Source organism: Wyeomyia smithii, chromosome 2, assembly GCF_029784165.1.
Source record: "Wyeomyia smithii strain HCP4-BCI-WySm-NY-G18 chromosome 2, ASM2978416v1, whole genome shotgun sequence".
Lineage (NCBI taxonomy): Eukaryota > Metazoa > Arthropoda > Insecta > Diptera > Culicidae > Wyeomyia > Wyeomyia smithii.
The window spans coordinates 274,018,786-274,046,709 of NC_073695.1; the positions used below are offsets into that span (position 1 = coordinate 274,018,786).

Below are 27,924 nucleotides of genomic sequence, written 5' to 3' on the forward strand. Positions count from 1 at the left end.
ATGTGGAAGAAAATCGGGTGCCTAGTTCTGATTTGGGTGCTACTCCGAGTGGAGCCCACTTTGGGGGATGATTTTCCCTCACTAATTTCGGCCAATGCTTCGATAGGTTACTTTCAAGTGTATGTTTCAGCATTTTAGCAGGGTTTGAAAAAGTTTCGTTTTTTTCTGCAGCTGTTATTCTGGATCGTGAATATTTGGATACGAAGTACGATGAGTTGCTGGAAGGTACCAAAAAGTTGTTCGAAAGAATTCTGCGAGACAACTTCAAGAATGGTGGTCTGATTGTAAAGTACTTTTCCTGGACCAGCATAAATTTGAAAAGAGGTTTGACCTTCGTTTTGCTTGTACATTGAAAAGACTCTAGTACAGTAAGTTTTAATTCGAGCAGATTTCACAGCTGTTCTTTCGGTGGCTAATTGTGAAAATACCTGGGATGTGTATCGGAATGCAGCGAAAGAAAACTTGGTTGTGATGAGCATTACGGACTCGGATTGTCCCCGGCTGCCGATGGATAGTGCTCTTATGGTATGTCATTCAATGAATAGATTTCAAGCCATAGTTAAAACATATTTATTGGTGCAAGATTTTCATTTAAAAAACGAATACATTCTGATATTGAACTAATAACTAAAAATAACTAATTCACCTGCAGATCCCAAATGCAATGGCATCAGGAAATTTTGTAGAACTTCCTCAGGTTATTATGGATATGAAGACCATGAACGCCTTCAACTGGAAAGCGGCAGTGTTACTGTATGATGACAGTTTCGGTGAGTAGTGATATTAATCATGTTTTACCGAGCAAAATAAATTCACGTGGTATCTATGGCGTATTTGAGGAGGTGTTCATAGTATATTAATTTCAAAATGTGTTATTAAAATTACACATAAAGTTATCACATTTTTCACTTTGCGTTAACATTTTTTTTTTAATACTGTAGAATAAAAAAAATAGTATTGTAGTACAGTGCGTCTTGAACTGTCCTACAGATCAGACGTTTTTTCGGTTGCTTGTGGACTGGTCTTTGACTGCCTATAGCTTCAAAGTTTGTGTTTTGTCAGTGTGTCTTTTAAAGATTACCTGGAAGTTAACTTACATCAGTCTTTCTCAAGACTACCTACTTTTGAATTTAACATTTGTTTTAACTTTTTTCGTATCACCTGAAATGGCTGGACGGAAAAAGAAACCTCGCATCGCTGCGGGGAGGAAAACAGAGGCATCTCTTTCTGACACTTCGAGTCCTTTTGATATTTTGCCTGAACTTCTTGGTGAAATGGACGTTATTAATAATGAAACTATACAAAATATAAAATCTTTAAAAAAGGAGAAAGTTCCACCTAGCGTGGTAACTATTTCTTTTGAATTTAATATATTCAAAAAGGAACTTTCAACGTTTGTTTCTGACGTTAAAGTTACCTATCAAATTGGCCGTAGAGGTGAATGCCGCTTATTAGCCGACTCAGTAAAGGGTCGTGATCGTCTTGTTCAGTATTTAACTGACAAGATGTACAAATTTTTTACATAAGACACCAAGAACGCCAAGCCGTTCAAGGTTGTCTTGAAAGGTCTCACCAACGATCAAACCGTTGATGAGATTAAACTTACTTCAACAGAATTACTTGGCATAGCCCCTACCCAAGTAATTCTAATGAAACAAAAATCACGAGGCGAAGACAGTCAGAGAACTGGAATTTCCCTTGTTAGTTATTTAATTCATTTTAACCGCAATGAGGTTAACAACTTAAAATTTTTTGAAAAAGCACATGCTTTGTATAATGTGCGTGTAAAGTGGGAAATTTATAGGAAGTATGGCGGAGGTGAAAAGAATATCACCCAATGCCGTACTTGCCAACGTTATGGCCATGGTTCCAAATTCTGTAACATGGACCAAAAATGTCTTAATTGTGGAGACTCTTCTCACAAAAGGGACACATGTCCTGTGAAAGAGAGTAAAAATTTTCGCTGTGCGAATTGTAACGGCAACCATATGTCAAATTTTTATCAATGCCCAGTCCGTTTAGCAATTGTTAAGGCAAGGCAAGGTAAACAAAATTCAATTTCTCAATTAAAACCAACTTCAAAACAAAATTCTTCAAGCGTACCAGTGACGCATAGTTTACCTACTCCTTTGCATACCCGTTTAACTTATGCACAGGTTACAGGTAGTTCGAACATTATACCGCCTAGTGTTGGTAGTTCGAAAATGACCGTTAATATGGGTAAGCAAAACACGCTAGAAAATAATTGTACACCTAATATTGCTGCCGAAAATATTTTTTCTAATGTCAACTGCCTGGGGCCTATTACGGCAGGTAAACTTTCTTTTTTGCAACAGGCAATGTTCGATCTTATGAACGCCATGTTGCAGGCAAAATCAATGTTTGAAGCCATTCAAATAGGCACAAATTTTACTATTAAAATTGTTTCTAATTTAAAATTTAGCAATGATTTTAAATAAAACAATTAAAATATTAAATTGGAATGCTCGCTCATTGAAGGCCAATGAGAATGAGCTTTTTAACTTTTTAACAGTAAATAATGTGCATATTGCAATTATTACTGAAACATTTTTGAAACCTAACATAAAATTAAAATATGATCCCAATTACGTGGTTCATAGATATGATAGGATTCAGGGTTCCGGCGGTGGAGTTGCAATTGTTATTCATCGCCGAATCAAACATTGTGCTCTTCCCCATCTTGAGACGAAAGTTATTGAAACTTTGGGAATTGAAGTTCAAACTGAACTTGGGATTTTATTTATTGCCGCAGCATATTTACCATTTCAATGCACACGCGAGCTCAAAAATTATTTTAAAGGTGATTTACAAAAACTCACCAGAAATCGTTCGAAATTTTTCATAATCGGCGATTTTAACGCTAAACATCGTTCATGGAATAATTCTCAAAGTAATTCCAATGGCAAAATTTTATTCAATGATTGTTCTTCAGGATACTATTCTATTTTGTCTCCGAATAGTCCTACATGCTTTTCTTCTGTAAGAAACCCTTCAACAATTGATTTGGTGCTTACAGATCAAAATCATGTATGTAGTGATTTGATCACACATGCTGACTTTGATTCTGACCATCTTCCAATAACTTTTTCTTTATCACATGAATCAGTTTTAAACCCTATGAGCTCTGTTTTTAATTATAACAAGGCTAATTGGGAAAGATACAAAACTCATATTGAGAGAAATTCCAATAATGAGCTTGATTTGCAAAACGAAATGAATATTGATTCCGCTTTGGAAGCATTAAAATGTGCAATTGTTGATGCCAGGAATTATTCTGTTCCAAAGGCTCCAGTGAAAGTTGATTCATCAATAATTGACGAAAATCTTCAACTTCTAATTCGTTTGAAAAATGTCCGCAGACGTCAATATCAACGTTCTCGTGACCCTGTTTTTAAAACTATTTATAAAGATTCACAGAAAGAGATTAAACATAGATATACTCTTCTGAGAAATCAAAATTTTGAGACTAAAGTTGAAAAATTGAAACCATATTCAAAACCATTTTGGAAGCTGTCGAAGATTCTTAAGAAACCTTCAAAGCCTATTCCAGTTTTAAAAGATGGTGAACGTTTTCTTGTATCCAATGAACAAAGGGCTCAAAGACTTGCTCAGCAGTTTGAGAGTGTTCATAACTCAAATTTGAATTTTGTGAGTCCAATTGAAAATGAAGTCACACGTCAATTTAATTTAATTTCTTCCCAGAATTTTTTACCTGCAGAAATAATTGAAACTAACTTGAATGAGATTAAATCAATTATTAAAAATTTCAAAAATATGAAAGCACCTGGTGACGATGGAATCTTTAATATACTAATCAAACATCTCCCTGAGAGCACAATGGAATTTTTTAGTGAAAATTTTCAATTGCTGCTTCAAAACTGCATATTTTCCCAAATTATGGAAAAATGCAAAAATTACTCCAATTTTAAAACCGGATAAGAACCCAGCAGAAGTTTCAAGTTATCGTCCAATCAGTTTGCTTTCTTCAATAAGTAAACTGTTTGAGAGAATTCACATATCAACGAAAATTCAATTTTTGCAAATGAACAGTTTGGATTTCGCCATGGGCATTCCACAACTCATCAATTGCTCCGAGTTACTAATATGATACGAGCTAACAAATCTGAAAGTTATTCCACTGGAGCTGCTCTTTTAGACATAAAAAAAGCATTCGACAGTGTTTGGCATAAAGGTTTGATTGCGAAATTGCAAACTTTTAGTTTTCCAATTTTCCTAATCAAAATTTTAAAAAATTATCTTACTGATCGAACTCTGCAGGTCGTCTATCAGAATTCCAAATCTGATAGATTTCCTGTCAGAGCAGGTGTACCTCAAGGTTCAGTCTTGGGTCCAGTCCTGTACAACATATTCACTTCAGATCTTCCTGATTTGCCTCCAGGATGTACAAAGTCATTGTTCTGCGATGACACAAGCATTTCCGTAAAAGGAAAAAGTCTTCGTTTCATATGCAGTCGATTGCAGAAAAGTTTAGATATTTTTTCTTCCTACTTGCAAAAGTGGAAAATCTCTCCCAATGCTTCTAAAACTCAAATGATAATTTTTCCGCATAAGCCTAGGGCTTCTTTCCTCAAGCCAAACAATAATCACGTTGTCGAGATGAATGGGGTTATTTTAAGTTGGTCTGACAAGGTTAAGTACTTGGGACTAATTTACGATAAAAAACTTATTTTCAAAGAGCACATTGAGAGTATACAAGCCAAGTGCATCAAATATACGAGATGTTTATATCCTCTCATTAACAGGAATTCTAAACTTTATTTAAAAAACAAACTTTTGATTTACAAACAAATTTTTAGACCAGCAATGCTTTATGCTGTACCGATCTGGTCAAGTTGCTGTTCAACAAGGAAGAAAACGCTTCAAAGGATTCAGAATAAAATTCTGAAAATGATTTTGAAGCGTCCTCCTCGGTTTGGTACACTCGAATTACATAGACTTACTGGTGTTGAACCATTAGAAGCTATGTCAAATAAAATTATTAACAATTTTCGACAAAAATCGTTGCAATCCTCAATTGCTACGATAAGCTCTCTTTATAGCCAATAAGTTAGCAATTAAGTTAGTTGTAAGTTTACTTCCCCTTTTCTAACAAGTAGGTTTAAATCCCTACGAACGATAAGTCCTAATTGCGAAAGCAAACAAATCCTAATAATGAAAATTACAAATTTCTAACAGTGTTGAGAAGTCACCATTTGTGATTGGACACACATATTCATTATTTACTAATATTTATCATAAATACTTAAGCTACTAACAAATCCCCCCCATAAAAAAAAATAGTATTGTAGTACAAACTTTGCAACCTTTGAATCTGGGCCCTGCGGCTCCGTTGACTCGACGTTCCAGTATAATCTTTCACTACACTCTCCAGAGTGCATTCCACAAAAGCTGATGTAAAGAGCAAAGTTGCTTACTTTAGAATGCCTGAACCGATTTCTACCAAGCATAGCAAAACAGTTCTTTATACAAAGACGCATTAAAAAGAGGGAGGTAACCTTCAAAAGAAAGGAGGTACTACTTGATGAGAAAACTAATATTTTTTGTGCATTATAGCTTGGTATAAAATCGTTTGCATATAGAGTAGGGTGGGAAAAAGTGATCGATTCTCCAGAACCGAGTTTTTTTTGGGTCTTTTTGGGGCCCCAAACAACCCTAAACTTACCGGAAGTAGATTGGTTTTGTCTCCGATCGGCGCATTGCATTTCAAATTTGTATGAAAATGTATATGGGAAAACCTACTTTTTTGCATTTACCTTTTTAGAGAGCTCAATAATACTCTAATAACGTACTACATTATGCTTAAGTATAGCATTTTAGATGTCTAACAACAAGGAGACACTGAAGAGCTAGAATGTCCCTAAGAAGAGCAGAAAATTAATGTATCAGCGACAGTAGGATTCCCATCAGCAGTAACCTGTCGTTACCAGTTTATACACTCAGCTGGATCAAGTGAACGAATTTAGGTCAATATTCTAGGCGTAGGTAGATTCTACAACGTGTTTCAGAGGATGGAAATCTGACTGACGTCGGTACACTGACAGTGTTGGCAGAAAACATGATTTGCAAATTTCGACATAATCAACTTTGAACAGCTCTAGTATTTTTTTTGGGACACCCTAGCTCTTTAGTGTCTCCGGCCAAGTTGTTAGACATCAAAAATCCAATCATTCGAGGTCATGAAACCTATGGTTTGAGCCATTCTGAGCTCTTTAGAATGGAAAATGCAAAAAAGTTGGTTTTTCCATACAAATCTCCATATAAATTTGAAATGCAATGCGCCAAGCGGAGACAAAACCAATCGACTTTCGATAAATTTAGGATTGTTTGGGGCCCCAAATAGAACAAACAAAAAACTTGGTTCTAGCTTTCTGCTATCAAGTTTCGTTTTTTCCATATAACGATTCCCCACCCTGATATAGAGTGTTCTCATTACGCTCACAGTACTCTGTAAGGTGATTCGTAATCGGATCCAGGAGAAGATCGACGATACTCTTCGGCGGCAACAATCAGGATTCCGTGCTGGTCGATCATGTGTAGACCATATCACAACGCTTAGAACTCAACCACGGAAACGTCTGGGGCGCACTAAAGTGCAGAGGAGTTCCAGAGGAGCTAGTTCATCTCATCGAGGTTCAGTACGAGGCGTTTTCGTGCAAGGTGTTGCACAATGGCGTCTCGTCTGGCCCTATGAGGGTTACTTCTGGTGTGAGACAGGGCTGCATTTTATCACTACTGCTGTTTCTCATTGTTATGGACGATATATTAGTTGGAGCGATAGGCTGTAGACCAAATCGAGGATTGCCTTGGAATCCTCTAACAATGGAGCACCTACACCCAACGCAAACTGGGAACATTTTATTACTATAGGGCAATTTTTTATTACTTATTGTGTCTTATGACTGCGCATTATACACAAATAGTAATAACAGAAAAGTAACAAAAATTATGACGGGCACACGCTTGTATGTGTTTCCGAAGGAGAACATACAGCCAAGCACCGCAATGCATGTGTTAGCAAGACTTCACTCGCTGCATTTGAGTTGATGCAACGATCAGATTCATTTTTGTCCCCTTCATCCACACATAATGAGAATTTCACCCGTCAACCTCAAATGTCTAATGAGAAACACTTTCGTTTCGTTATTTCGTTTCCCCAGTGTTTACTTGAGATGAAAATATGTTATAGGGGAGGATTGTACAAAAGGCATTTTTACCAAAAAACACATTGAAATCGAGTGTTTTAGAATTAACTTCGTCATAAACATGCATTAGATAGATCCTACAATCATCCTACACGTTCAATGTCGCTTAAAAATGATTGTAGATAGTCATACTCTCGTAACACGTGCTTAATATATGACAGTATGTGTTGTTACTTGACTGGGGGAGAATTTTATTGCCTTTTAAGTAATAGGTTTGTTACCTAGAAGGCAATTCTGCGCTATTGCTTCTAAAGTAATAAGGAAAAGTTTTGCGTGTGCATAACCTCGACCTTGCCGACAACATTGTCTTGCTGACACAATGTCGAAATGATATGCAGAGCAAGTTAGATGATCTCTCCGAATGCTCCCAGGCAGCAGGTCTCTCAGTCAATGAAGCAAAAACTAAGTTTATTGTAGCGAACACTGAAAACTCCCCCAACGTCACAGTAGCGGAACAACAGGTTGAGCAGGTGGATGTTTATCAATACCTTGGTAGCCAGACAACGCTTGATGGTGGTACTAAATATAGTCACACGGATTGCAGGTTTACGAAACATTTGGCGCTGCATACGAAAACCCGAATTTTCAACTTAAACGGTAAATCCGTATTGCTGTACATGTTTTTCGTGCTTCAGGGTAATCCAATGAAGGAAGTGGTTTATCCAAGGTAGTCCTATATCAAGGCCAAGGGTACTGAGGTTATGACGGGTGATCCACTTAAGAAACTGCTACATTCGAGGCAGCTCTACTCGACATGTTTCGAAAAGGGCCGGTACAAACAACTTTTAACGGTAGGTTAAAAGTGCCTTAGACGATCATTTGTCACTAGGACTCAATTTACCTATTCGAAAATAATCAAGAGAATGAAGAGATTTTGATGTGGGGAAGACTGGAGCTGTCGAAATGCGCGTGGTCCAAAATATGACATATTACATTCTGCGAGAATAAGGATTCATTCACTGTTTTTACCTATCAATCACAATAACAGTAGTATTACTCAATTGATTGCATTACCGAAAAAGCAAAAGCAAAAGGAAATCCTTAATCAATACCAATGGAGTAAATTAACCTAGAGTGGTACTTTCCTATAGTGGACCACTCACCGGATTAACTCAATTTCTCTTAACACAAACTGGGATTTCATAAATAATGCGCTTGATTCTGATGCAGATAGGCTGGATGAGATGATTTCCGATGGAAGTTTTCTAAAAATCCCTCGAGTTTTCACATAAACTGAGTTAATCATGTGAGTGGTCCACTATAGGGAAATTTACCCCACATTTATGAACGCTTTAAAAATGGAAATAAAGGAAGTGTGCATCTAGCTTATCAATTCCAAATTCAATAATGTAATTAAAACAACAAACAGCCCGGAGTACGCTATTCTTGTGATCATCACTTTGCACATAACCCTTCTGATTTTTAAATCCGCATAAAACGTTCCAAAATCCCCCTAAATTCGATATCTCCGGTACCATGATGATACTTTAAATCTGCAAATCGGTAACCAACGTAATTTTAAATTCAACTGGGTGACTTTTGGTTCTTGAAAATCTGCGACCTACAGACCGTTATTATGAAAAAAATACACCAAAGGATATGAGTATACTATTCGATTTTTATAACGTCCTGAATCTGTGGTCAAAATCTCAAAATCGTCGTACGGTACATTTTTGAGTGATGCCCTTTTGAAGATCGTAAAGTACGAAAAAGATTTATAAAAACAACGAAATGCTTTTTGTAAAGCAAATTTTTAAGTACCAGTTCATGAATTAATTTTCAAAATCGTTTCTACACATTCCAAGCAATATATTTCAAGACATTTACAATTGGTGGAATGATTTATTCGAAAATCCCACAGTGTACTGTGGTTCAAACTCGAAAAATCGTAATCGTTTGCTTCCTACAGCAAAGTTGTGGAAAAACTTAAAAGAAAAACAATTAATGAAAACTGCGATGTCCTATCTGTACGTTTTAGAAGTTATTTCATAAAATGGTGGATGAAAAAAACGTGTTTTACAATACATAAGTATTTTATCCTTTTTTAATCACTTTTTTGTACTTTGTGACCTTCAAAAGGACATTACTCAAAAATGTATCGTACGACGATTTTGAAATTTTGAACAAAGATTCAGGACGACATAACGAATCGAATGGTAAACTCAGGTCCTTTGGTGCATTTTTTTATAACAACGATCTGTGGGAGTACCGTGTCTCGTTTTCCTCTTCATGACAGTATTTTTTTGCTTTGCTCATGCATGTTCAGTTCTGTTTAAAATGGAGTCGGATCGAAAAGTATTGCGCACGCGCATTGTACAGTCCAATGAACTGCACAAAAGTCTAGGCAAAAAGTTCACGGTAAACCATTTAAAAAATAAAAATGTTTCAGTTTCAACCATGTATAACATCCTGCGAACCTAAATAATGATTCGTAAGAAAGGTAGAGAAAGGTCAGCCAAAACTGGATGTTATCAGATAAATGTGTTTTCGACTAAGCTCCCAAACACTGATTTTAAATTTAACACTGAACAATTTTCGCTGAAACCGTCCCACTGGTGACATGAGTTCTTTCGAAAAGGATATTTTTATGTCTAAAAAATGTGAAAACCACTTTGGTTAGTTCATATTGATGGACCCCTCGGGCACAAATCGGTGAAACGGTTTGTACAAAAATTGTTTGTTGAGCAATTGTTGACCTTTTTATTGATTTATTTCTCTTGAATTTGTCATTGAACCCCCTGCAACCAACACATCGTTTCAAGAGGAATGGTAGAGCTTTCATTTGGAGTAAAAAAAATTTGCCACCATCTTGGATTTCATCAGAAAAACGTGTTTTTGAGCAAGTTCGCAACCACCGATTTTAAATTTGACATCACCATTAGAAAGCTGAGAAAAAATGCTTTAAGATACATTCAAAATATTAGGCTAGCATTGAGGTTATCTTGTCATTCTGGTCACTTTTCAAAATCCAACTTCAAACAGTTCAACGCATGACGCGCGTCCAATATCAAATCAACGCAATATACTACACGCAATATAATATACGCTACACACAGACACACACCACAGGCTCAGCATGATTTGATATTGGACGCGCGTCATGCGTTGAACTGTTTGAAGCTCGATTTTGAAAAGTGACCAGAATGACAAAATAACCTCAATGCTCACCAAATATTTTGAATGTATCTTAAAGCATTCCCAAGTAACCAATAGCTCGGATAAAAGTAGAATTCATAGACTAATCAGCCAATCTAACGATCATGAATAGAATTCTATTCAGCTCCATTTTTGAGTAACTAACCGTACTTTCAAGTTCGCATTTGTTGAATAAACTTCGAGTAGCATGCAAAGCAGCTTTTAAACCGAACTAGAAAGTTCACATTAAGTTCGGTTAGGTCGCTGAACAGAGCGCTATTCAGCTTGAAAAGAAAACTTCAAAATACTTAAAATAAAAATCAATTTGCAATTTTTCAATTTCCTCACTCATAATTCCGTGTTGCTTCAAATCCCATGATAATCATTTACTGGATAAATTTAGATCAGAAGAATAATGTCTGGCTTCATTTATTATTAAATTTTTATAATTTTTTATGCAACTTACTACACAAGCTTCGAACTCGAGCCCTCCCTCTTTGAAGCCTAGATTCATACCACTGCTCCGTTCCCGCTATATGAGTTCAGCATCGATTTTACTCGATGTGCTGATTTCTTTTCATTACCTACACGTTCATAGCTAGGAACATACCGGGTCTCTCTTTCTCAGCTTGAAAGTTCAGATAAAGTACAGGCGGAACCTCATGCGAACTAGGAACTTCAGAAAAGGCTGACGCGGAACGTTTTCTGAACTTTCAAGTTCAGAAAAAGTACACGCAGAGCGCAATGTGAACTTAAGTCTGGCAGTTCTCTAGTTTGTTTTGATTTTGCTGCTGCAGTTCGGTGGTAATGTAATTGAAAAAGGTTGTGTACGCAATATTCTCCTTCCAAACGTTTATCGAAAATTTATTCTGGTAAGCAGTATGTACAAAATATGATAAATGTTCAAAATCAATAAAAACTTTTTCGCTCAATAGATATGCTGTGTGCCGCACACAAGGAACACTTGGTGGTGTCCGAGAAATGGATTCGGACTTCCAAAACCGGCGACATCATGCTGTGGTCTACATAAAAAAATCAGAGGAGGGTTGTGTGCAAAGCCACGACCGCAAGGTTGAAGTAGAATACTTTTACACAGCTCTACTTACGACTGTACATTAACCTACGGCCGGGCGAATCGGTTCGCGCCGCTTTTCGCGTTTAGCCTGGCAGATGCGCGTTTAGCCTGGCTAATGCGCACGGCCAACACAATAGAAAGGTGTTTTCACATTGAAAATTAGGCACGACTTTACTGTAGTGAGGGTTGGCAAATGCATCTACCGCTGATACCGCCGCTATCGTACGAAAGCGCGTCGTTTCATGTGGGGAATAATATCAACAACGAAAAATGACGTGCGTCTAAGCACACCCGAACTGTTTCGCCGTGCCGCTTCCATTTACTCCTTATAACATCGGCCTCAGGGAAGTACCGGCTGCACCTACCGCTGAGGCTGTTACCATACTGCTACTGGTACCCAAAGCTATTAACTCTTCAAATTAAGTGTTTTATTTGTCCTCAAAAGAACAATTATTCAATTATTCCATATCGGATATAATGCAATCGCATCTCTGTAATATTACCGACAGTAATATTCTTCTGAACAAAATGATCCAACTTTTCCATTAGAGAAAGTGTCGGCTGATGTACGGCAAAAATCTCGCCCGGTCGCTCGCGTTGGCGTTCAGCCTGGCAGAGGCTTGAGACGTGGTGACCAACCACAGGGCAAGTGATTTGTTTAATTTGAAGGCAGCCACAGGCGCAACCCGCTGCTATCCTCTGTTACTGCTGAGTGCTGATATCTGCTGCTACTGCTGTCAACGTTGTGGACGGTCCATCCAGTTCACCTTCCGACTAATGAATGTAGCTAGTTTTTTCAGAAACACTCTGTTTTAGTCGAAGGGTGCTACGAAATAGGCCACGCCTTTCTGTTCAGTTTTACCATTTTGTAATGTTCTTCAGACGAATTATTCCACAATTCGCATTTGATTTTTGTATCCAGCGAATAAACACCGATGGTGCTCTCACACACGTAGCGATTTTACCCCTAACCGTATTGCGGCTTGTAACATCAAGCGATTACGTTTGCTCGCTATTGCGTGTTGCATCAGGTTGCAACTTGGCAGCTGGGAGACGACAAAATTTTGTTCATGCTGATTGATTGAATCGACTTCATATTAGCTCTGCATAGTCGAACTAACTGCTTTTGTGAATGCGTTCTAACAGGGCAGTTTGTTATTCAAAGTCGGTTATTCTGATCGCAGCCTTCGCGCTGCCCTTATAGTGGGGGGTTTACTAAATAAAGTAAAAATTAGACAACTACAACAGAATTTGAAAATTATTAACCTTCAATTACCCGTTTATTTGCCTTGAAAAAGGCATTTTGAGCTGCCCTTATAGTGGTGGAATTTAGATACACGGACAACATGCACTGTTATTAACTTTCAATGACTTGTTTATTTGCCTTGAAAAAGGCATTTTGATTTCCAAAATTGAATTTTCTGATGGCAATCTTCATGCTTCCTCAACACGGGGGGAATAATGGCAGTCTGGCGACACACGCTGAGAAAAACCGCGCTGCACCTGAGACGTAGTGACCAACCACAGGGCTAATGCTGCTGCTAAGGAAGGACGACTGCTGTTGTCGCTGTCTAGAACTATTATGAGCGGCTTCGGCTGAAACAGGCTCTTATATAGGCCAAATAGCGTGTATTCAATTGCAAGGTATATGATTCTGTCGACCGTGCTTGGGAAGCAATCATATAACGACCAATCAGAGGTCGAATTTTTCCTTTTGATAGGGCTTGACTATTTTCAATAGTAAAATAGTGTAAATAATAAAATTACAATTATCTTCTTTCGGGAGCAATTTTAGAAGATTTTCCAATTTATTGCTGCAAGAACGAAGGAAATCCATCGAATACTAACCGATTTACTAGCATTTGAAATTGGACATATTTTTAACTTTTTTCGGTTTTAGATTTTCATTTCACATCCCTATGTAGCCGAACTTCCTGAGAGAAGTATTCTACTTCAAAACACCCAAGATTTGGGCAAATTGCTTAGGGATGAAAGCATCACGCACAACAAGTGTCTAACGGGAATTCACAGCTTATATCCAGTTAATTTTTTCGTTTGACCTGCATATTCATAATTGATTTCCTGTAAGGTAACAAAAAAAAGTGTTTAGATAGAGAAACCTTTAAGCACCCTAATATTACCGATTGGAATCATAGCTTTGTTTTCTTTTTGCCATTAATTTAGATAATAAAATTCCGATGATAATAAATAGACCACATTTTTTTATTGTTTTTGAAAAACACTTTTTTTATCACTAATCCTGAAGCAAACTTCACTTTCGCCAAAGTAGAGTAAAGCACGAGTCAGAACTTAACATGAACTTTGAAGTGGAAATGAAGTACGATATAGACTTCTTCTGAACTTTCGTGCTGATTAAAGGTACGGATAAAATGCTAACCGAACTTCAATTTCCGGCGGCTTTAAGGTTCACGTGTGAACTTTGTGTGAACTTCAAGGTTCCAATGAAGAGGAGCAAGCAGCTTCTCCTGAACCTTCGTGCTGATTAGAAGTACGGATGAAATGCTAACTGAACTTCAATTCTAAAGTTTTAAAGTTCATGTGTGAACTTTATCTGAACTTGAAGGTTCCAATGAAAAGTAATAAGCATCTTCTGCTGAACTTTCGTGCTGATTAGAAGTACGGATAAAATGTTAACCGAACTTTAATTTCCGGAGGTTTTGAAGTACACGTGTGAACTTTATGTGAACTTCAAGGTTCCAATTAGGGAAACAAGCAGCTTCTCATGAACTTTTAAGTTGCTTTCAGGTGTTAACGGTACTTTATTTAGAATGAAGTTCGGTTTGTGAGTAATGTGTCTTGTTGTTCAGCAAGAAAGTTCCGCGGAACCAAATCCGAACCATATGTGAACTTCTAAGTTCGTTTGTTGAGTGAAATTCGAACTTTTGGTTGCTGGGGTTGTTCTCAGCTTTCCAATGATGATGTCAAATTTGAAATCGGTGGTTGCGAACTTGCTAAAAAACACGTTTTTCTGATGAAATCCAAAATGGCGGCGAGATCCAAGATGGAGGCCAATTTTTTTCTACTTCAAATGAAAGCTCTATCATTCCTCTTGCAAACGATGTGTTGGTTGCAGGGGGTTCAATGACAAATCTAGAGAAATAAATCAATAAAAAGGTCAAGAATTGCTCAAAAATCATTTTTTGTGAAAACCGTTCAACCGATTTGTGCCCGGGGGTTCCATCAATATGAACTAACCAAAGTGGTTTTCTCATTTTTTCGCTACTTTCAATAATTTAGACATAAAAAAATCCTTTTTGAAAGACCTCAAGTCACCAGTGGGACGGTTTCAGCGAGAATTGCTCACTACTATTGTGAACAGACCACAATCCGTGAACGGACCCAAAATCAAGGTCCCCACTCACTCATTGAGGCAGTAGCAACAATTGAACAAGTGACTAATATATCACTACACACACACAGATACACCATCATATTGCGTTGCTTTAATATTAGCCGAAGTGATCTAATTGACAAGGTGAGTTTAAAGCAATCTTTCTCAGTTTTCCAAAAGTAGTATCAAATTTGAACTTTTGAACTTGCTCAAAAACACATTTTTCTGATAAAATCCAAGATGGCGGCCAATTATTTTCTACTTAAAAAGCAAGTTCCATCATTGCTCTTCGAAACAATATGTTGGTTGTAGAGGACTTAGTGATGAATTCAGAAGAAACAGATCAATGAAAAGATCAACAATTGCTCAAAATCCAACTTTTCTCTAACGTTTCAACACCGGTTGGTATCTCCATCAGGGAATGAATGGTAAGGTTCCTCGTCGTAAGGGTCCTAGCATTCTTTCCCTGATGAAGACACCAACCGGTGTTGAAACGTTGGACAGAATTAAATAATTTGTTCTAAATTAGCTTAGCCAAAATACCCCGATATCAACATTACGGTCGATTCCCAAATTATATTACACAATTTTTCTGGTTGATTCCTTGGTGTCCATTAAAATGAACTAACCTAGAAGCTTTTCTCATTTTCATACTACTTTCAATCATTTAGATACGAAAACTTTGAAGTGGGACGTTTTCAGCGAGAATTGCAGCAAATTACGTTACGCTAAAAGTCTAAATTTCAGACCCCCTCCCCCCTATGTAACGATAAGTAACGTTCGATATGACTCCCCCCCCTTAAATTACGCAACGCTGGACAACGTAACCTCCTTCAAAATTTCCAATTTCGAGCCAAAATCGTAGTTACGTAACAGTCCCTACTACCCCCCCCCCCCTCCCCCCTATGTAACAATAAGTAATGCAGACTCAACCAACCTCCTTCCCACCCTTCATGCGTTACATAATTTGTGTACGACGCCTTAAGACAATGTTAATTTGAGAACAACATTCGAATTGTTTTTAACGCATGACAAACAGTAAGGTAAACGGAATTGTAAAATTTTGTTTAGAGAACATTCATAAATGATGTAGCATTTGAGGGGGGAGAGAGGGGTTTGCAGTTTTGTGACGAAATGTGACGAGGGGAAGAGTGGGGGTTCAAGCCAAGCTACGTAGCAAACATGAAACTAATAAAAAAAAATGGATTTTTTCTAGTTGTTCTTTTTTATCACTGTTTTGTCTATTTAGGGTCATTTATATAACTTCCTTGTCTTTTTTTGTTCATTCATGACTCAAGGTATGTTTTGGATAATAAAATATGCAAAAAAAATTATCATGTGGCGGGGGGGGGGGATTATAAAGCTACGTAATTATCTAGAGGGGGTCCTGACTTTGTGACAAAATGCTACGATGGGGGAGGAGGGGGTCAAAAAAACCTAAAATAAAGCTACGTCATTCATGGATGTTCCCTTAGTGGTAGGTCTGAAAAATTTCATCTTCTCAAAAAGAAAACCTCCTGCAAAATTTTGGCTCAATCGTGCCGTAGCTTCTTTCCCAGAACCAGCCCAGATACTCGACACCTTGTTTCCCGTGCGAGAAGCAATGATGGTCGCATGACAGCGGAAAAGTAATCAAGAATGAAAAGAGTAGCGATCAGGGCTGATAAAAATCATTTTTATTACCGGAATTACGTGAAAATTACTGCTAATCTTTGCAATTTCCACTTCCAAAGAACGCAGCGCCTTCTCAAACACACAAGTATTTCATCCATGGTACGAGCCGTCATACTCCGATTAAATAATTCACGCGCATCGTCCACGGTGACGCAATATAATGTTCTGAAAATTCAACCAAATGATAATCACCGTAATTTTGGTAAAGCGAAAATGACGTTATCAATATGACGCTTGCTGTCGTTATCATAATGAAACACTAAAATTCATTTCGTGGCAGTATTTTTCTTATTCATCACAAGTCGCGTAAAGCTTCTATATAGTACACAAACCGAGTTTACAACATTATGGTTCACACAATGAAACTAACAGAGTAACAAGTTTTCAGAAAATTTTAAACAGTGAATATCAAACGGACACGTTTTCACTGCGCTTGACGAATGGCTTGCACAGAAAAAAATGCTGAATGTTACACATCACGTAAAATATTTTCTCATTTAAATTTTAGTTGCTTCTGATGTAGACCACGATCTTGTTTGAAATTTATGCGCAATATCATTTAAATTTGTGTGAAATATTATGGAATTTTCTATCATAAGCGTTGGAGGCATTTCTTTATATGCGATTCGACATACAGTTTTCTTACTGTGTGGCTTTCTTTTTATTGAATAATTAAAAAAAAACGGAGAAAGAGAAATGCAAATTGCATGAGAGCGGAATATTTCATTGTGATGGTAGAAAAACGCACTGATGTTTTTGGTGGCTTTTTGTCACTTTAATGCAAAAGCGCTGAAGCTTTTTAGCCGTGTTAGCGATAATTTTTTTTTCTGATATAAAAAGTTTTTTTGTGAGTGACATGAAAATGCCTAGAATTAAGATATAAAAAGACAAGGAGAAAACTCAAAAAACAGAACTGTTTCTCTCCGGGGTTTCAGCATGTTGGGTTTGGGAAGCATTTGTTTATTAAAATCAATCAGCAACATACCTTATTCCAAGCGCTCGATATTTACTCCGCACATACGGGACGTATGTATTACAAGTCCCTGGAAAAGGTTTCAAAAGTTAACTTGCAATCGGACCTCAGGAAATCGTGCCCCAAAGTCTAAAAAGTTTCACTTTTTAAAAGCAATAATTTTTCGATATTGAATTTTTTTAATGTCTAATGCCTTAAAAAATGTATGATTCGCCAAGATCTGGTGTTGTCTCTAATTTTTTGCAAATCAATTTCCGAAAGTCAGAAAGTTTTCAAGCCGGAAAACAAAAAAATTCAGGCATGTCTATACCATTTGGTTTAAAAAAAAAACAGGAGAATTTAGACAAAGCCACGACCGCAAGGTTGAAGTAGAATACTTTTACAAGAAATATAACCCGGCTGCTTGCGTGTCAGTCATTTTATCTAGTAAATGAACGTTGACTAATCACATCAATCGAATTTTACGCTTCAACAAGGATTGACCATTTTCAATAATATAGTAAGTTGCTTGTCATGGTTGGGGCACGTACATAAGACATAAGAAATCTTCCAAAAAAGTTGGTATAAAATGAACTACTCGAATGGTACCACACTGTGAATGAAATCACTAGGTATGTGGTTGGGGCTTAACAATTTTTAAATTTTGAGATGAATTTTTTTCGGATGTCGTGCTCATGACTGAAGGAAGAAATAATTCAGTTCATTTTGAGACACGGAGATGAAGTAAAATTTATAACTTTTACAAATTTAAAAATTTGAAATAACACATTAGAAAATATTTACTCTTCAATCAAGTTTTTATTTCATCCTGAAAAGGACAATTTGTTGTTCATTTTAGTATCGGATAAGATGCCGTTGCGTTATCACTGACAGGGCGAATAAAGTATTCCTTGTGATAAAATGAACAGTGAAAAACTGTTTTAACACTTTACTAGACGGCCCACGTGTTGTCAAAATGAGTCAACTTTTCATTAAATGCATTTACCAGTGCCCACTATCACACAGAGACTGCATTTCACTAAAGTGTCTCACTGCATCAGCCGCTATTGATGCTGAGATCCGCTGCAACTAGTTCGCTATCCATAGCCATGCCACAGTTGTGGCCGCTATACGCTGCCATTGGTATCCACTGTCCCTGCATCGGCTGGCCCAGCTGCTATTGTTGCTGGAATCCGCTGCAACTAGTGCGCTATCCATTGTTACGCCACAGTTGTGGCCGCTTTCCGCCATCGCTGGTATCCACTGCACTGCTAGTGCTGCTGCTAAGGGAGGACGACTGTTGTGGTCGCTGTCTAGAACTATTATGAGCGGCTTCGACTAAACTTTTTTTGACTAAATTTCAATATATTTCTTCAGTGTTTTTTGATGGAACAATAATTTAACAGTGCAAGTGTTTTTGCTGTCTAAGCATTTCATCTTTAGTTGTGATTTTCTCTTCTTTTTTTTTAATTATTGTTGGTTATTGATTGGATTTTGATAATTCTTTTCATGTTTTACACCGGTTTTTTTTTTTAAATTTAAGAATTTTTAATATAACCTAGCTACTTATAACTACTTAATCCTACTATGTACAATCTTAAAAGCTATAATTCGCGAACAATCGCATGTTCCGAAGTGGAGCACCTCCCTCCATATCTCATACAGTAGCGGTCGAATTGCACAGCCAAGGTATCCAGGTTTGCAAGCTCATGTACCTCGCTTGTTCGCGTCCAGGGGGGTAGGTTCAAAATCATCTTCAAGATTTTGTTTTGCACGCGCTGGAGCCTTAGCCTGTGTGTCTGGGCACAGCCCTTCCAAACTGGTACTGCGTACTCCAACGTGGGGTAAATGATCTGTCTGTAGACAGCCATCTTATTCCTCTGGCACAATGTCGATGTCAAATCAGGGGGTATAATGCCCTGATGAGGATGCTACATTTGGTGTAGTACTCATTCAGAGCATCCAGGCCTCCTTGCAGCCTGCGTGTCAGAGCGCGGATGATGCGACCCTTATACATGATCGCGGTATCATCCGGGAACTGGGACAACACTCCACCCTCCGGGAGAGGTGGGATGACCGAGGTGTAAATGTTATACAGGAGTGGTCCCAAGATACTACCTTGGGGCACTCCTGCATCGATGTTGAGTTGCTCTGAGCACACATTGTGCAAGGAAACCCGAAAAGCTCTGTCCGAGAGATAACTTTTGATGATCTTTATCAAATATATCGGAAAATTGTGTCGATGTAGCTTGTACACCAGGCCATCATGCCACACATTGTCAAAAGCCTTTTCAATGTCCAAAAGCGCCATTGCTGTCGTCTTGGACACCGACTTGTTCCGCTGGATGATGTTCGTAACTCGATTGTGCTGATGGATGGTGGACCTGCCCTTGCGGAAACCAAACTGTTCCTCAGGGAGGACACCATTCTCATCGGTGAATGAAAGCAGGCGGCTCTGGATCGACTTTTTAAACAACTTGGAGAGGGCAGAGAGTAGGCTGATTGGACGATAGCTCTTTGGAATAGAAAGATCTTTCCCCGGCTTCAGTACTGGGATGACTTTAGCTAACTTCCACATTGAAGGGAAGTAGCCAAGCTCCCAGCACCGGTTGAAAACACGTGCTACAAAAGCAAATGAGCCGTGGCTTAAGTGCTTGAGCTCGAGGTTAAATGTGTTATCAAAGCCGGGGGCCTTTATATTCCTAGATCCCCTCGCTAGATCGATGAGCTCATCCGCCGTCACTCGTGCTTCCTCTGGGACCAAACTGTTCGAATTGTCGATCAGAAACAGCCAGCTCGAAAGGGCTGACGATGTTTCGCCCCAGATTGTGTGACGACACGAACTGCTGCCCCAGCGCGTTTGCCTTTTCAACAGGTGTTATGAGTAGTTCACTCTCCCCGGACGGAACAAGCGGAGGAATGGGTTTTGGTCTCTTTTTCAAAATTTTGGTTAGAGACCAAAAAGGTTTTGAGTTTGGTGGAATCTGGCGGAGCTTTTGGCCAAACTCGCGGTTCCGCAGATCTTGAATGCGTTCCTGGATAACCTTGGTCAGTCGGTTGCTCAAGGTCTTCTTGGATCGGTCACCAGTTCGTTGGTACTGGCGCCGATAGATGTTGCGCAGCCTTATGATGTGTTTAGTGGTGCTGTCAATATGGAGGACGGTACTCACCTGAGTTTGCTGTACGGGGACCGCCGAGACACGTGCGACGGCAATCGCACACTGGAGGGTGTCCAACGCCTGGTCGATCTCCGCTGGAGTGTTCAAGGGGTGGTCGGTGATGGTGTTCTTGTCGACGATACGCTGAAACCGGACCCAGTCGGCGCGATGATAATCTCGCCTAGGCTGATTGGCCACCGTCTCTGCAGTGGCACCCAAGGTAAGCACCACCGGATAGTGGTCCGACGAGAGCTCCTCGAACACCACTGGAACCTCGAAGATTGCCATGTTGGACAGGAATATGTCCAGAACAGAGTGAACCCCGGTCCGGGAGATTCTGGAAGGGCACTCCGGTGCCAAGATGTTGTAGTGCCCGGTCTCAAGATCTTCCGCCAGGATGATGCCGTTCCGGTTTCGTCTTCGGTTGCCCCACACTTCGTGCCTAGCGTTCAGGTCTCCAGCAATGATGTACTTCGCTCGCCGCCGAGTCAGCTTGGCCAGATCGTTTCGTAGTTTAGCAGCAGTATCGTCTCGGGTGGTGGTTTGCTTGGGACAGTACGCTGCGATGATGATGATTGGGCCGAGCGAGGTTTCAACTTCGACCCCGATGGCTTCGATAGTCTTAAGTTGGAAACTCGGCAGCAGGCGACGCTTGACGTTACTCCTCACAGCAATAGCAACTCCTCCGCCCCCTGCACTGATCCTGTCTAGTCGTACCAGCTGGAAGCCCGGAAGTCTCCGTAATGACGGCAATATCGACCTCCTTCTCGCCAAGGAAATCGAGAAGCTCAACGTGTTTGCTACTAAGGGAACAAGCATTCCGATTCGCAATAACGAAGGGCTTATGGTCCATTGTTGGAGATTAGTGCGACGATTGCAGCAAGCTGCTGGCTGCGGGTTTTATATTTACGCTGGATTTCGAATGCAGCGGAGATGATTTTGACTAGTTCTTCTGTTGATAGTGGAGGGTCATCTTCAGTAGAACCAGCAAACGTCCCAGAGGTAACGCCAGCGTATGACAATCCGGGAGGCGGGGTGGGTCCATGGTTCAGCAACAGCGGCGGCGAGACGGGGCTGCGCAGAAAATTTCGCAGCGGGGGTGCTACGATTCGGTTGGTTGTTATTCGGGAGCGGAAGCGGCTCCAACACGGGGACCACATGTCTGGTCCGGATCGGTGGAAACTGATCTGGTATGTGAGCCGGAGGAGGCTTCCAATGATGTCCGTTCTGGTTGGCTGTTGACGCTGCCTTACGAATGCGAATAAATTCCGCACGCTTCGGGCAGCTACGGCTGGTGGCACGATGGTTTTGGCCACAGTTGGCGCATTTAGGCTCGGAGTCATCAGGTTGAAGGCAGGTCGAAGAGCGATGCTCCCCAGCACACTTGTCGCAGCGCGGGATCATTCTGCAGTTTCGTGTACCATGGCCGAACCACAAACAGATGGTACACTGGGTTAGGTCACGGTGTTGAGGACGATACGGTTCCCACTGGATGATGGTGTGGAACAGATGTTTGATATTACGCAGTGTACCAATAGACGTGCTTCTCTTAGTGAAGTGTACCAAGAACAGCTCATCTCGGAAGGGGTCGTCCTTGACGGTTTGGGATCGGCGATTCATCGGAAAAACCGCTTCCACTTTAAGGCCAACCTGCTCTAGCTCGGCTTTCACTGTCGATGCGGCCAAAGCAGGCAAACCACGCAGTACCACTTTCAGTGGCTTCGTTGCTGGGTTGTCATGCGTGTAGTAGGGCACCTGGTGCATGGCTAGAAGATCACTCACTTTGTTGTACTCCTCCATGTTGGAGCACAGGATTTTGGTACCTTTGCTACATTTTTTGTAGAGAGGTTCCAGCAATAAATTGGCAAGCTCCGCTTGTAGCTTCAGCATATCCCGGAGGGGGGTGAATAGCGGGGGGACCCGCTCTTCTTTAGCGATGGGTTCGCTGTTACCATTTTCTACCGGCAGCAGTGCAAACTTGTTATTTTGCAGCAGCCGATTCGAACCGAGGGGCACGGCCTGCTTGCGTTTGTGTTTCGAGCTGGTGGACGTTTCTGCAGCAGATGAATTTTGGCTGTCCATTGTCTTCTTCTTCTTTTTCACTTGGTGGAAACCATCGGTCGACTGCTCCGCGCAGTCACTGTCGGATATATCCTCTTATGGAACAGGAAAGAGCGGCTTGTTGCCAGCCATGGAAGTACCCTAGGCGAGATCCAGAAGATACTCCAAGGTACTCGACGGAAAATCCAACGCGAAAAGAAACTTACAAAATGTAATAATGTAATGCAGCGCAAAATTCTATCGACTATACTGCTCAACACTCTAGCAGAGAATCATGTTGAGCGGCTTCGGCTGAAACAGGCTCTTATATAGGCCAAATAGCATGTTTTGAATTGCAAGGTATATGATTCTGTCGACCGTGCTTGGGAAGCAATCATATAACGACCAATCAGAGGTCGAATTTCTCGTTTTGACAAGGCTTGACTATTCTCAATAGTACAATAGTGTGAATAATAAAATTACAATTATCTCCTTTGGGAAAGAATCTTAGAAGATTTCCCAATCTATTGCTGCAAAAACGAAGGAAATCCATCGAATACTAACCGATTTATTAGCATTTGAAATTGGACATATTTTTCACTTTTTTCGGTTTAAGATTTTCATTTCACATCCCTATGTAGCCGAACTTCCTGAATGAAGTATTCTACTTCAAAAAAACAAATAACGACAATTACATGAACTACTTCTTATAGGTTAATAAGAAAGATTTTGACCACTTGGTGGCTCCACTTCCCGAAGTCCGATCTAGGTAAAATTTTGCATGGGACTTTTCTCGGGAAGACGAAACTTATGAGCTCTACCGCTCAACCAATTTTGAAAGTATTTGGTATTATAATCGGTATTTCAATAAAAATTAACGCAGAATTCTAATATTGAAAATAAAAAAAAATCAAAGGCTCTGAATGATGGGGTTTAAACTCTACTCCCTCCCCGTTTCTCCACTAATTACGAAAATTATTATACAGTTCACAGGAAACTTCTTTGAGTGAGAGCAGTTCTTTGGAGAACTTTGGTAAAAAATTCAATATTTTTATTTCAGAACATTCATTTCAACAAGAGCAGTTCATCTGAGGAACGTTTAAAGAACTGCTAGTAAGATAATGAACAAAATTACAAAACAATTCAAAATTTCAACCAAATTCATCATTTTCTACCACATTTATAATTTTATAAAGTAATACACTCTAGATTGAGTTTTTTTTTCTAAATGTTTCTTGGAAGCCATTTGTAAAATTTATTACCAATAAATATTTACGTTTTTGAACACGGAAAAATCAATCTTTCAACATTTCAGCAGAATTATATTCAAATCGGAAAAACCTATAAAATAGTGCATTTTTATTGTGAATATTAGTGTTCGAAAATCCCTTGTATATCTATAAAATTTGATAAATAAATGTAATTTTGTTAGTCAGAAGAATCCACTCATTACAGACATTTTTTTAAGTCAGTTCGTCAAGAATGAAATCACTCACGAATACAAGGAGATAAAAATCATGCTACTCCGATTAGGATCAGATTCTAACAACAATTAAATCCCATGTGATATTTGTGTTTCTGTTCTTAGATCGCGACATCATCGCCCGCGGTGTACTTGCACTGTCGAAAGATTATGAGGACGTGAGATCTTTATCTCTGTCAATGTTCCGCATCGACAGTCACACCCACATGTGGGAAAAGCGCAAAGCTGTACGGCGAGTTCTACTAAATCTACCCACCCGATATATTGGTCAGTTTACGTTAAACATACTTAATTTCTAGTCAAATAGTTATATATTACAGGCAACAACTTCATTGCCATCGTCACCACCCAAACCATGGAGCTGCTGATGGAAATCGCCAAGGAGCTGGGAATGGTCCATCCGCAGGCTCAGTGGCTGTACGTCGTGTCCGATACTACCGAGGAAAAGAACAATATTAGCTCGATCTATTCGATTCTCTCCGAGGGAGACAACATCGCGTTTGTTTACAATATGCGAAAAACCGATCGAACTTGCGAGGTTTGAAATTTCAACCGACCTTAGTTTAGAACTAACTCTTAACATCTAATTTTCAGTCACAAACACTGTGCTACATTGAGAACATGATAACCTCGCTGGTGCATGGGCTGACCAAGTTGATACGAGAGGAAAAAGCCATCTACGGACAGATCGCTGACGAGGAATGGGAAGTGATACGGATGACGAAGGTCGAGCGGAAGAATGAAATCCTCAAAGTTCTTCGTGTATGAGTTAAAATTCTAGTAAATTAATAGTGGATTGTAATATCGGGATCCTTCTATAGTCTGATTTAACAGGGAAGGATAACTGCAACGAATGTTCTCGATGGAAGGTAGAATCCGGTCAGACCTGGGGCTTTACGTACCAACTGCGAGGTTTGTAGATGAAATGATTGAAGTGAGTAGTGAGTGTAACAATTATGGATTTTGTAGATGAACCTGGAGCTGCGCAGAGCGCCCGTAACAAGATCGCACTGATTGAGGCAGGCTATTGGACCCCTCAGGATGGATTCGTTATGGAGGATTTTCTCTTCCCACATATCGCCCACGGCTTTCGGGGAATTCATTTGAACTTCTACAGTTATCATGTGGGGGAATGTTGTCGAAATCGCTACTTTTTTTCTAAAGGAGATTTTGTTTTCAGAATCCACCATGGCAGTTTGTGGCTTACAATGAGAGTGGCGTTCCGCATCTCACGCATGGCGTGGTTTTAGATGTTCTCAGTGAGCTATCACGGATATTGAACTTTACCTATACGATTACTGTTGCTCAGACTAATTTGGAGTATGTTGGAAATATGACCGATGATGCTAACAGCACGGTGAAACTTTACCTCAACTAACAAGTATAAATATTCGAATAAAGAAAAAATAATTATTTCTAGACCACAAGCGACGTACACGCGTTGACGACGGATGTTCCACAGGAAATCATGAAACAACTGATTGAAAATAAAGTAAGGATTCAAACAGACGAAGATTTATTTTCAATTTAATTTGTATTTCAGATGTTATTAGCAGCCGTGGGTGCAACGGTCAGTGAGAAGCAGAAGAAATTCATCACCTTTTCGAAACCGATCAGCATTCAGACATACAGTTTCATCGTTTCAAGACCAAAGTAAGAGACGATTCGCCTATCGTCTACACAAACAAATTTTTGACATATTTTTCCTCTTTTTCACAATTGTAATTTTTTAGAGAACTGAGCAGAGTGTTTTTGTTTCTGTCGCCATTCACAGTGGATGTAAGTTGAAAAAGTCTGATTGATTGAAATTGTTTCTAGGAGAAAAATAATCTTACTTTTAGACCTGGATGTGTCTAGCCGCGACAATCCTGATGATGGCACCGATGTTGTACGTTATAAATCGACTTAGCCCATTCTACGAACACATCGGGCGGGATAACGCAATCGGATTGGGAAAGTTGAACAATTGCTTCTGGTACATCTATGGTGCCTTACTGCAGCAAGGTAAGGGGTTTTATCCAATTTATTACTTTCTCAAATAAAATTCGGATCTCTTATCAGGTGGTCTTTATTTGCCGTACGCGGACAGCGGTCGCATCATAATCGGAACTTGGTGGTTAGGTAGGGAATTTAAAAATTCAGCTGTTTCTGAAAAATTGTGACGAATCATTTTTAGTGGTCCTGGTGCTAGTGACAACCTACTGCGGCAATCTGGTGGCCTTTTTGACATTCCCAAAAATTGCCCACCCCATCACGACTGTTTCGCAACTTGTCAGAAATCAACAGGGAGTGTCGTGGAGTATTCGTAGGGGTACACTTTTGGAACAGTTCCTTCGGGTATTCTAACTCATTTAACACCCCTAAACGATGTAAAAATTTAACTCAACCCTCGACAGGAAACGGATGACCCAAAATACCTCCGCTTGCACAACGGAGCGAACTTCATCACCGAAGAGTCGGAGCAAATGATCGCCTCGATTCGGGGTGGTCATCATGTGCACATCGACTGGAGAACCAATCTGAAATATTTGATGAAGCGAGAGTTTCTAAAAAGCGATCGCTGTGACTTCGTGCTCAGCATGGACGAGTTTTTGGACGAGCAGATAGCGCTGGCCATGCCAAAGAACAGTCCCTACATCGACGTTATCAACGATGAAATCATCAAAATGCAACAGTTTGGCTTCATGCAGCGCTGGCTGAAGAAGTATCTCCCGACGGAGGATAAATGTTCCAAAGTTCGCCGGAATTCGGAGGTGGAAAATCACACTGTTAACAACGATGACATGGCGGGCTCCTACTACGTGCTGTGCATAGGATTTTCCGCCAGTATGGGTTTGCTTCTAATAGAATTCGCATGGCGATGGTACCGAAAATCAAAGGAACAGACACTACAACCTTTCACCGAGTGAAAAAAGGAGGGGTGGCGCAATATCCGCTGCAATAGAGAGCTAGCAAGTTATTTGCTGCTGATATTTGGTATGATTCTTGGAGTGATTTATTGCAAATCAGTGATAGTGGCAATTTTATGGGATTAATCATGCGACACAGACCGTTGGCAACCCGTTCAGGATCAACTCTAACGACACCCATTACGTTTCTTTTCCCGTACACGCGAGATCGTTAAACTCACATTATAAGTGGCAGCTGTCGAGCAAACCCGAGCGTAATTTGCGTTCGTGTTAAGCTCCGTGCTCCACCTACCGGAAAAAGCGACAGCACTGCACTAAAAATAGTCTAGCACACGTCTGATAATGTTTGTCCAAAATTAAAACAATCACCTGTAGACTAGCTGGCGGGTTTACGCGTCAGTTCTACGTAAACACCAGACTCTAGACGTCAACTTTTTCTTTCACTTTCACACTGGGTAACTAGCCGATCTTTGCGCGGGATTAACCAGTGACATAACGCGCAGCATATGAACACCCATAGGAATATCAAACACCCTGCGTTTCCATCTTTCTTCTTTCACAAAGCAATCGTTTGGTGATTCACTTGCAACCAGTAGATAAGCATTAAGAATAAATTTTCAGTCACAAAGACCGCACAGAGCACATCATTATCACTCACATTAATGTCTGAATGTCTCAAGGTCATCGTAACTCGCTCGAGCATCAGTGGCAAACTGAGCAACACTCATCTTGTTGAACAAAGTCAGCAAAAAAATACTTGCGAAAGTTACTGCCTGTGAATGGCGACCGGTTCGGAAGAAAGAGGTACAGCGCCAAAACCGAACATCTATTGTATTTTTGAGGCGGAATGTGCAGAATCTTTAAGTTGCATCTGGCATTTCTTATAACACGAGCCGCTATTT

General features: G+C 39.7%; 2 protein-coding genes across 2 annotated transcripts in view; one reads left to right on the top strand and one right to left on the bottom strand.

Annotated features, from left to right (window-relative positions):
• Positions 1 to 27,883, top strand: LOC129720112 (ionotropic receptor 93a). The gene is made up of 17 exons (XM_055671534.1): positions 1 to 106; positions 172 to 324; positions 389 to 525; positions 653 to 770; positions 24,219 to 24,380; positions 24,434 to 24,651; positions 24,708 to 24,875; positions 24,935 to 25,025; positions 25,083 to 25,237; positions 25,294 to 25,470; positions 25,534 to 25,605; positions 25,657 to 25,766; positions 25,847 to 25,892; positions 25,955 to 26,117; positions 26,175 to 26,234; positions 26,290 to 26,450; positions 26,510 to 27,883. The coding sequence occupies exons 1-17, from the start codon at positions 1 to 3 to the stop codon at positions 27,020 to 27,022; spliced, it is 2,610 nt and encodes an 869-aa protein (XP_055527509.1). The 3' UTR covers positions 27,023 to 27,883.
• Positions 1 to 27,924, bottom strand: part of LOC129720113 (serine/threonine-protein kinase meng-po) — a 68,872-nt gene that overhangs the window by 13,123 nt on the left and 27,825 nt on the right. The gene's annotated exons all lie outside the window — the stretch shown is intronic.

Coding starts and splice junctions, on each gene's coding strand:
- LOC129720112 (XM_055671534.1), top strand. CDS start 1: ATGTGGAAGAAAATCGGGTGCCTAGTTCTGATTTGGGTGCTACTCCGA. Junction 526..652: donor CGATGGATAGTGCTCTTATG/GTATGTCATTCA, acceptor ATTCACCTGCAG/ATCCCAAATGCAATGGCATC. Junction 25,606..25,656: donor AACAACTGATTGAAAATAAA/GTAAGGATTCAA, acceptor TTTGTATTTCAG/ATGTTATTAGCAGCCGTGGG.